At 43.1% G+C, this 10877-nt stretch overlaps 2 protein-coding genes across 3 annotated transcripts; one reads left to right on the top strand and one right to left on the bottom strand.

The window, feature by feature from the left end:
- Nucleotides 1-4496: 4496 nt before the first annotated feature.
- LOC123166892 (uncharacterized) lies at nucleotides 4497-7017 on the top strand. 2 transcript variants are annotated; one of them, XR_006483724.1, is made up of 3 exons: nucleotides 4497-4905; nucleotides 5909-6145; nucleotides 6703-7017. XR_006483724.1 is itself a non-coding variant. In XM_044584709.1 (2 exons), the coding sequence occupies exons 1-2, from the start codon at nucleotides 4622-4624 to the stop codon at nucleotides 6926-6928; spliced, it is 510 nt and encodes a 169-aa protein (XP_044440644.1). In that variant the 5' UTR covers nucleotides 4509-4621; the 3' UTR covers nucleotides 6929-7017. The 2 variants fall into 2 exon arrangements, 1 of the variants encoding a protein (XP_044440644.1); XM_044584709.1 differs by lacking the exon at nucleotides 5909-6145 and having other exon boundaries at nucleotides 4509-4905.
- Nucleotides 7018-8408: 1391 nt separating this feature from the next.
- LOC542919 (ribosomal protein L11) lies at nucleotides 8409-10522 on the bottom strand. Its single transcript, XM_044592924.1, has 5 exons — nucleotides 10369-10522; nucleotides 10178-10285; nucleotides 9889-9931; nucleotides 9598-9793; nucleotides 8409-8768 (listed from the first exon to the last, which is right to left on the bottom strand). Exons 1-5 carry the CDS (start codon nucleotides 10369-10371, stop codon nucleotides 8576-8578), a joined length of 543 nt encoding a protein of 180 aa, XP_044448859.1. The 5' UTR covers nucleotides 10372-10522; the 3' UTR covers nucleotides 8409-8575.
- Nucleotides 10523-10877: the final 355 nt, after the last annotated feature.

The following is a 10877-nucleotide window of genomic DNA, read 5'->3' as shown; positions in this document are numbered from 1 at the left end:
CTTGTGGGGGGATCATAGTCTCCATCATCCTTTCCTCACTGGGACAATGCTCTAATAATGATGATCATCACACTTTTATTTACTTACAACTCGATAACTAGAACAATATGACTCTATATGTATGTCGCTGCCAGTGTACCAGGATGTGCAATGATGCTAGCATAACATGTATAATGATGATGAACGGTGGCTGAGCCACAAGTACTTTGTTAGCTATATGATCATGCAAAGCATTATGACAATGAATGTGTATGTCATGAAAACGGAACGGTGGAAGTTGCATGGCAATATATCTCGGAATGGTTATGGAAATGCCATAATAGGTTAGGTATGGTGGCTATTTTGAGGAAGATATAAGGAGGCTTATGTGTGATAGAGTGTATCATATCACGGGGTTTGGATGCACCGGCGAAGTTTCCACCAACTCTCGAGTTGAGAAAGGGCAATGCACAATACCGAAGAGGCTAGCAAATGGCGGAAAGGTAAGAGTGCATATAATCCATTGACTCATATTAGTCATAAAGAACTCACATACCTATTGTGAAAGTTTATTAGCCCTCGAAGAAAAGTACTACGCGCATGCCCCTAGGGTGATAGATAGGTGGGAAAAGACCACCGCTCGTCCCCGACCAACACTCATAAGGTAGATACTCAATAATAAATGATGCTCCGACTTCATTGCATAACTAGAGACTATATGTGCATGCTTCGGGATTCACAAACCTTAACACCAATATTCTTACTAAACCACGGTCATTCACTAGTACCGCCACATATTACCATATTAATATCGCAAAACTATTGCAAGGAATCAAACTTATCATATTCAGTGATCTACATGAAAGTTTTATTGTATCCCTCTTGAATACCTATCATGTTAGGACCAAATTCATAACTTGTGCATATTGGCATTACTATTTATTAAACTCTCAAAAAGATATAAGTGAAGCATGAGAGTGCAACTATTTCTTTAGTGCTCTAAAATATATAAGTGAAGCACTAGAGCAATTGACTAGCTCAAAAGACATAAGTGAAGCACATAGAGTATTCTAACAAATCACGAATATAAATGTGTGTCCCTCTCAAAAGGTGTGTGTGCAGCAAACAATGGTTGTGGCAAACTAAATAGAAAACAAAGCAAAGGCTACTATAATACAAGATGCTCCAAGCAAAACTCATATCATGTGATGAATAAAAATATAGCTCCAAGTAGTATACCGATGGATTGTAGACGAAAGAGGGGATGCCATCTGGGGCATCCCCAAGCTTAGACACTTGGGTATTCCTTGAATATTACCTTGGGGTGCCTTGGGCATCCCCAAGCTTAGGGTCTTGCCTCTCCTTATTGCTTCATCCATCGTGATCTCACCCAAAACTTGAAAACTTCAGCACACAAAACTCAACAGAAACCTCGTGAGATCCGTTAGTATAATAAGCAAATCATAAATTTTAGGTACTGTTATGAACCCATTCATATTTTATTCTTGCATAATACCTATTTTATTCTAACTTCTCCATGACTTATACCCCCCTATATAATCCATAGCATCATTAAAACAAGCAAACTATGCAATAGAAAACAGAATTTGTCTAAAACAGAACAATCTATAATGATCTAAACAAACACTATACTTCTATAACTTAAAAATTCTGGAAAATTAGGAAAACATGGGAAATTTGTATATCAATAATGTGTAGAAAATGCAGAGTTTTATCATGTTCTAGTGGATTACAATAATTCTAGTATTGGGCGAAAAGTTTCTGTTTTTCACATAATCAAGTCAACTATCAACCAAATCATCCCAAAGGTTTTAGTTGGCACAAATACTAATTAAAACATAAAATTACAATCATAACAGGAGCAATAATTGTGTAAACACTCAAAAACAGAAAGAGAAAGGAAAATTTTAAGATAACTATTGGGTTGCCTCCCAACAAGCATTATTATTTTACGCCCCTAGCTAGGCGTAAGGCAAGGTTTCAAGCATTGTCATATTTAGTTTCCAAATCCTTTTTAATCAATTCTTCCAATACTTTCCTTGTTAGTTCTCTACTTTCATGTTATTCTAGTAGGAGAACTTCAAAGGGACTTTGTTTGGTAATTTTAACGTTCATTATTTCAAACTCCGAATCATCACCATAGAAATCTTCATACAAAACATGTATTTCATCATCAATAGGATCTCTAGCCGTACTCTCAAACCACTTAATACTAAACCCTTCAGTAATCCCCTTAGTAATCCATTCAAATTTATCACACGTATGATGGTATAAAGTTTTAATAATTTCAGCATAAGGAACTCTTCTCCTAAGATTTTCACCATACGCAAAATACTCTTTAGATTCCAACCTTCATATAGTGTCTTTATCATGGAGAATTTCTTCTATAGGAGGATGCTCAAAATCTATCTTATAAAAGCAAAGATGTTCCTAGCTTCCCGAATTATATAATCAAATTCATGCATAAGGATAATAGTGGAAATCTTTTTAATTTTAGGATAATGGATGTTGGGAGTATTTAGCATGTTCTTGTTTATTCTTGGAATACACCAGGATATCATCCAGATAGACCACGACGAACTTGTTGAGGTATTCCATGAAGATACAGTTCATTAGACGAGAGAATGTAGCTGGAGCATTGGTTAAGCCGAAAGACATGACGGTACACTCGTATGAACCATAGCGAGTAACGAATGTGGTCTTTGGAATACCCTCTTCACGCACCCGGATCTGGTGGTAACCCAACTTGAAGTCGAGTTTAGAGAATACCGAGGAACCAGCAAGTTGATCATACATATCGTTGATCCGAGGAAGGGGATAATTGTTCTGAATTGTTCCTTGGTTGATAGGTCGGTAGTCTTGGACCAAATGATTCGTTCCATCCTTCTTCTTGACAAAGAGAGAAGGTGCTCCCCAGGCCGAGGAACTTGGACGAATGGAACCCTTGCGAAGTGAATTATCGATTTCCTCCTTAAGTTCCAGGAGTTCATGAGGCGGTATCTTGTTCCGACATCCCCGTGACATGGTCACCTGTGTCTGGCCAGATGATTATGGATGTCGTCACACCGAGAGGGCCTTAAGAATATATCTCCATCGTCGGAGGAGCAAATCCCACTCTTGAGCTATCTAATCCCTTGTCAAACTTTTCGATGAACATGTACGTTGTCTTGTGATCACCGTGTTAGAGATGACGTTGGTACAACCCCAAAGTTCATCGTACGGTAAGAAGTGACTACGATACTCTTGTGGTCTAAGGAACTAAATCACACGTTAACACTCAGTGTTATAACAATTGGAGAGAGACTATATTATAGTTCTGAAGTTTTGATAACCACATGACAAAGAGGGGCTACCAGATGTATGGTTTAACCACATCATACATAAGAGTGCTCAAAGGTGTTAATATTTTGCATCCTCCATGTTTTGTTAACGTTGGGTGGCTCTTTTTGTGAGGACCTAGGTATTATTATTAGCTTTCAAATTTGTCCTAGATCATTGAGAACATAGTTCATACAAGAAAGTATTAACATTTTCTGTGCATGTCTATTTAGAGTGTCCGAGGGTTTGACATTCCGGGTTTGCGGTTGCTCTGTCTCAGGGTATCGAGTGGTCCGACCTAAGGGCCGGAACACCCAGATCATCTGGATTAGTGCGAAAATTCTGGAGCGAGCAGATCTAATGGGCGCCTGTTTATAGGGTCTTCTTCTCCAATAATATGGTGGAGGGTGCTTTTGGGCCTTTTTTTTCATTCTTGCGAGCTCTAACCTCCTTCCTTGTAACCATAACTTTCACTAAATGTACTTGTTGTCATTTATATATGCTGTCACTTATAAAAAAACTGAAGAATAAATCTCCTATATCTAAATAGTTAGCCCCCACTAACATATTTCTCTCAAAATGCAAGCATGCCACCTGATCATTCAACATGTATAAGAAAAAGCCCACTCGAGCATGCAGCTATGCGTATTAAAAAACCACTTCAACATGCAATCATGCTTGCATGTAAACTTCCATTCTATTATGTTATTTACATTTAATTCTTATATACTTTTAAAAACTATTATTTCAAATATTCATGTTTCATATGACCAAAACTTCATTGAAATATTGCAAAATATTCCCGCAACAACGTGCGGGGCATCATCTAGTAGTCAAAAACTACGCAGCCAGAAATATTATAATCTGCCACAATACCAAATACTGTATAAAAAAAAGACAGACCCTATTTGAATTTGTGTACCCCAACGATTTCATCCAAGAAAAAAGACCAACCCTATTTGAATTCCTTTACTGTTTGAAGAAAAAAAGAATTGGCGGTACGCAAAGCCCGGCACTCATTGCCCTTTTTCCCATTTTGAATCGCTGCATTGCATCGCCCTCACCTGATCTTTCGCTGTCTCGGCTCAACTTGCGCCGTGTTATAAATAAATAAATAAATAAATAAATAAGGAGGTCAACTTGCGTCGGCCAATTCGCAACACCGAGACGATAATAAGAATCTACAGTAGCTCCCTCCCGTCATCATTCATTTCTTCCCGCAAAGCCCAAGATTCCGTAGGTCATTAATTAGATATTGGTCCATCGACGACACCATGGCATGAGATGAGATGAGAAGGCGGCCATGGTGACAACTGCTGGAGACGCTGGAGCGTGTGAAGGGCCGACCGTGGAAGGCGGCATCGTCGGACATGTTGCGGTCGACATCGACAGGTCGGCGGTGACGGCTGATCGGCAGGGGCAGGTTGGAACCGGGAGCGGCTGCAGAATTTGCCAGCTTGAGGACGGCGACCTGCCGGCGGAGAGCGGGAGCGGGCAGTTGGTAAACCTCGGCTGCGGCTGCCGAGGCGAGATCGCGGCGGCGCACCGGCGGTGCGCCGAGGCATGGTTCTCCGTGAGGGGCAACAGGTATTGATAATCCCATCTCTTGTGTGCTTAAAAATGCTTATACGTAGTACAGTACTTTTTTTCAATCATCTTCTTCTTTGGCAACCGTCGCCTCCTCAATTCAATCTCTCGCCTCCGCGTTGCCACCGCACCGGCCCGTCATGTCCGATGGTTGCCGCACCTGGCTAACACCCTCGCCGTCGATTCGCAAGACCTCATGGAACCCAGTCGATACGTTTTTTTTCCTAGAAAAAAGTAGTGGTATTAGACACAAAGCATGAAAATTTGAGGGAAACGCTCAACCTGAAATTCTAGGATTAGAAAGGAGCTCAAGACGCTCTGAATGCCTCAAACTCTGAAGAATAATTTTTGTGCCAGTCAACGTTAGAGCTTTCTCAGTTAGGGAGGATGACTGAAGTGCATATTATACGGACGGGCATAAGTAATGACAATCATGGTATGGAATCACTCACTGTGGTGAAGACAAAGAATAAAGTTGCGCAATCAGAACCGTAAGCTGGTATAGAACTAAGGCATTTTTATACGAGCTCAACAGCGAACGCGCATCATGTGACTATTACCTCAATTATGCAACCACTTGCTAGGTGGGTTATACGTATGAGGTGCAAATTGAAGATCTTCGATTGTGAAGTCCCATCCAAGGTTGATGACACTGCCTGTAGATTTCTTTCGCTGTCGTTGCCCTTGAGAATTCCATCCTCATCCAAGGTTTCAAAACATTTATTGGTCTAATAGCAGTGTACTTTAGAACTACGGCGCTTGCCCGGCCTTGAAATGAGGTTTTTAGGGCATCTTCAACATGGACCCTCAAACGAAAATACTCCATAATCGTGTAGTCAATGACAGACGGGGCTCGCATCTCAGCTGCCACCTCAGCTGGTCAAAGTTTTCTTTTATGCTCAGTCTTTGCTGTGTTAGCCGACAGGTGGGGTCCACCTATCGGTTTCCCTATTTTCGCAAGAAAATCACACAATCAATGATCTCTGTTATTTGTTAAACGCAGATATGGTGTTTTTCTCGTGCCCTAGCCGGAAAGCGGTACTAAGTTGTTACCCTGATCCCAAATATGATGGTTTTGGGTAAATACCTCTGAAAAAACACTCAAATTCGATCGATGTAGGCATCGTAACAAGAAATAGATCAGGGCATCTTCTTCCCCATGTCATGGCGGATCATCAGCGAGGATTAATCATCCAGCAGGGGCATCTCTCGCCGAAATTGATGTGGTGCATGAAGCTTGGTGAGTCGGCTAAAGAAAATTGACATCCTCGCGACAATATAATTTACTATAAAAAATATTTGATTTACCATAGTTAAAAGTTTGACGTCAGATTTTCAATATTATTGTTGGTTTTGGTGTTTGGTGTAGCCTTGCCTACTGTGAGCATCGGCAGAGTTGTCAATGTTTTATTAGCTTTCCAGGGTTTTGCCACTTCTCACAAGAAAAAAAGTGTGTTTCTCAATGCTCCCGCCAGCTCCTTAGAAAAAACTAAAAAAAATCACTGGAAAATACTCCTTTCGGTCATTTTTACTAGCCAAACTTTATAAAGTTTGATCATATTTGTATAAAAAAACATTAACATCTATAATATTAAACCTATATAATATAAAAATTAAATTCATGACGCATCTAATGATATTGGTCCAGAGTACTCTGGAACGAGCGAGTATAATTGTAATGGTGCCGACAAATATACTAGGACCAATGTCGTAAAGTCAGCAAAAAAAGAAAAGGACAACCTATGAGCATCATTTTTATTTGATTAATAGATTGGCCTAAAAAGGAGTTGAATGCAGGCGGTGCGAGATCTGCGGCGAGAACGCGGCGAACATCACTGGATGGGGCGGCGGCGGCAAGGAGTTCATGCGGCAGTGGCATGGGATGGCGAGCGTGGATGGAGGAGGCTCATCCAAGGCCAGGGGTCTCTGCACCTGCAGAACCCAGTCATTCTGCAATTTCTTGCTTGCGTGTTTGATCATTGTATTAATCTCGTCGTGGTTCTTCCATAATCGTATGGTTTGAGATGTTTCAAGCCTCGAAATTGTATCACATACTACAGCGTTGCATATCTCTCTCTTGCGTGACGAGGCCGGAGGAAGGACTTTAATTGAGATCTTTCTCTAGCGATGCCGGGAATTACATGGCTGGCTATCAAAAAGTAGAATACTAAGAGCATGTGCATATGGAACAGCCAGCCGTGCGAAGATGCAGTTAGCGGCGAGGTATACCAGCCGTGTTCGCGGACAGTGACCGACCAGCACTCAAATATTGAATTCTACAACTGAATACCTTTTTTTAATCATTAAATCCATATAATTACATGTAGATAAAACCTAATTTAAATCTTCATCAGCGCTCGTCCGGCTCCACGGCCGTGTCCATGTCTAACGGACAGCTGAGCCCCTCAGAGTGAAGATGCAGTTAGCGGCGAAGTATAACAGGGCGTGGGACATGGACCAGCTCATGGACTTGAGGCGTCATCATCTCCATGTCTTACTCACCCTCGTCAGAGTCCGTGGCCTCAACGTCGACGATCGATGTGAGATCGATAATGGACGTGGCCAGGCTGGCGACATGCGACTCCGCAGCCTCGTCGCGCACGCCTCAAGACCGACCCCGCGAGAATGACGCGCCACCTTAGGGTTTGCGCCGCGATCCCAAGGTTCGGATGTCAGACGGGCCAGACAGCTGAGCCCCTCAGAGTGAAGATGCGGTTAGCGGCGAGGTATAACAGGGCGTGGGACATGGACCAGCTCATGGACTTGAGGCGTCATCATCTCCATGTCTTACTCACCCTCGTCAGAGTCCGTGGCCTCAACGTCGACGGTCGATGTGAGATCGATAATGGACGTGGCCAGGCTGGCGACATGCGACTCTGCAGCCTCGTCGCGCACGCCTCAAGACCGACCCCGCGAGAATGACGCGCCACCTTAGGGTTTGTGCCGCGATCCCAAGGTTCGGATGTCAGACGGGCCGCACCGCATCCGGTGAGGTGATACATCTCCTCCCACCACGAGCCCCGGCAGATGCGCAGGAACAAGTCCGTCCATGATCGTGCGCACTTAACCACCACATCCTCCTCGAGACCGCAAGTGGCCATAGTCGCAAAAAGCAGGGCAGGGGGAAGGAAAATGAAGTGGCTAAGGTTTGGTTCGGAGTGCGAATGAGGAATTTACATAGAGTCAGGCCGGCCATAGTGGGTCAAATCCGAGGGCTCCCTGCTAGATCCAACAGGGCGTCCGGGCGTTATGGGCTGGATATAGGGTTTGCGAGTCAGCCCTGGCATTTTGTCAGGGCTGCGTTTCAAGCATCCGGTTGAGTAGCAATTTTACATCCGGGCAGAATGCTCTGATTCAACTAAAACAGTGTTGCAAGTGAACAGTATGGTAATCTGGACGACAACGAGGCAGAAAGCATCTCCAGGCAGTTGTTAGCCTGTTTTGGAGGCCTAAATGAGAGAATGAAAGACAATAGCTGAAAAAAAGTTGATGAAATGTTCAACTAATATGAAACCATGAAGATTTGATGGAATTATAGATGCAGGTCAGCCCAGCAGACAAGGCAAAATTGATAGTGCAACTTTGTATTCAATAAACATACGATTCCATGATCCAGATTAAGCTTGACTGACTTAAAGCTCTAACGACAACTCAATCACTCGAAAGGTTACTAGCTAGCGTGGGACTTGTTCAGGATGACACCCTCATACTTGACCTGGAACCACTTCATGGCGTCTTCCTTGGTCACCCTTTGGTGGATCCCAACACGGGCCTTGCATCGGCGCCGGCGGGAGACGCGGTATCCAGCTCGCTCCAGAACCACGAAGAAGTCCATACCATAGATGCCGGTTGATGGGTCATACCTGAAAGAATTAATCAAGTAAGTTTGAAGTATGTAAGCAATAGGATATCAATAGTACTAGCATGCCAAAAGTAGTTCAGAGAGGAACGCAAAACACTTTTATACAAACCTACCGGACAACACAGGTATAGCTGGTACAACTGAACAAGACAAGACATTATACTGTAAAATTCGATTTCTTTACTTGAAAAGGACAAAATATACCAAACCTTTCTGCACTGGAAGCACAAAATATCAATTGCAGCAACAAACATTAGGATGTAAAAGAATTCAAGAAACTTGACTTCTCGGTTATGAAGAGAGATTTGTTTATGAAACTTAATAACTGAGAAACACATTGTCCAACACATTGGGAACAATGCTTCATATCCATCACAGAAAATAATTTCAGACTGGGGCAACACTTACTAAAGTGACTTGCAATGATAAACAAAAACGTAGGCAGCAGTAGCAATGCATGACTTGATACATCCGTATCTAGACAAATCTAATACAAGAATTTTGGGACAGAGGCAGTATTTATCATTATTATGCATTGCAAACTTTTAAAGACTGTGCATTACAAAATCATTGTGATGATAAAAGTTCCACCATTTTGCGTTAAGATTATGGCAACATGCACATCAGGATTCCGCTGTGATACTTCCACAATGTGTGTATGTCGCACAAGAAACTTTTAAAGAACCGGCATCCACCCTCAGTAACTTTATGTTGCAAAACCAAATCTCACAATCAAGTTATCAAGTGAACCAAATTTACAGTCCTAAGTATATACATAATCCGGATATATAAAATGCAAGCAGAACAGAGTACAGGAAAGGTTATCTTACTTCATGCCAAGATCAATGTGCTCCTGAATACCAAACCCAAAGCAACCAGTGTCACTGAAGTTCCTCCTCAAGAGCTCGTACTCCTTCACCTTCAGCCCACTCTCGAGAAGCTGCATTGCCTTCTCACCCCTGATCGTCACATAGCAGGCAATCTTCTCATTACGACGAATGCCGAAAGACCTGACAGTGTACCTCGCTGCAAGATAAAACCGTTATGACCGTAAGCACCACTGGATGTTGAAATCAGTCCAGAATCATAGAGCAAACATTAGCTTCTGGACAATAGCTTACCCTTGGAGAAAACTGGCGACTGCCCGCTCAGCTGCTCCAACACCTGATCAGTAAATTCGAATAAATTAACCTCGCATCTCAAAATTTAATATTAAGAAAACTAGCTGTGCAAGCACACATAAGACGAACGCCGTAGAGCACTATGGGATAAGTTTCATTTGGAGCGGGTCGCGCAATTGCAGATCTATGACCACACGCACTAAAATAATATCAGATACAGCAAAGGATTTTAATTATTCTTTTGTCGAGGAGACCGTGTTGGGATGGATGGGTCGCGGATCTATGGTACCTTGGCAGCTCGAGTGAGGCGATCGCCGCTCTCGCCGACGGAGATGTTGAGGACGAGCTTCTGCACCTTGATCTCCCGCATCGTGTTCAACTGTTTCTTCTCCGTCGACTGCGAGAGACAAGCGCGTAAGAACATCGGGACAAACAAGAAATGCCGAGCGTTGGCATCGCGGTAGGGGTACGATAGCTCACCATGGTGATCTGACCGGGGAGGCCGCCGGTGGAGAGGAAGCGGAAGATGGTAGGGTTTAGCTGGTTCTGGGTGTGGCTGCGGCGGCGGAAACCCTAGAAATCTCCCGGCCTTATATAGGGGTTGCTGGAGGTTGCCGAGCGACGATTTGGCAAAATGGCGTGGGGGACTTGGAGCGGTCCGATCAACGGATGGACGGCTAGGATATTCAGGTCGGCTCATGCTTTCTTACTAGCTGGGCTGTTGACGTTCTCCGGCCCAGCCGGATGGCTACCTGGACCGGACTCTCGGCCATCATACTCAATCCAACCAAACTAGACATTCTAGGGCGTTTTCTCAAAAAAAAAAAAATTATAGGGCGATGTTTCTCTTAAAAATATTAATTCTGGAGCAATCTAAAAAATGACCATACCTTTCAATAAAAGAAAGATTACACATTTCAGAAAGAAAAAAAGATTACGTCGACTATGTGGCGGGAGAAACCACCAGGTTTTATTCTAGCGCTTTTGGC

This window comes from Triticum aestivum, chromosome 1D, assembly GCF_018294505.1.
Source record: "Triticum aestivum cultivar Chinese Spring chromosome 1D, IWGSC CS RefSeq v2.1, whole genome shotgun sequence".
NCBI lineage: Eukaryota > Viridiplantae > Streptophyta > Magnoliopsida > Poales > Poaceae > Triticum > Triticum aestivum.
This window is presented reverse-complemented; position numbering and strand designations above follow the sequence as displayed.

Coding starts and splice junctions, on each gene's coding strand:
- LOC542919 (XM_044592924.1), bottom strand. Junction 9,794..9,888: donor GTCGCCAGTTTTCTCCAAGG/GTAAGCTATTGT, acceptor TTTATCTTGCAG/CGAGGTACACTGTCAGGTCT. Junction 8,769..9,597: donor CACATTGATCTTGGCATGAA/GTAAGATAACCT, acceptor TAATTCTTTCAG/GTATGACCCATCAACCGGCA.
- LOC123166892 (XM_044584709.1), top strand. CDS start 4,622: ATGGTGACAACTGCTGGAGACGCTGGAGCGTGTGAAGGGCCGACCGTG. Junction 4,906..6,702: donor TTCTCCGTGAGGGGCAACAG/GTATTGATAATC, acceptor AGTTGAATGCAG/GCGGTGCGAGATCTGCGGCG.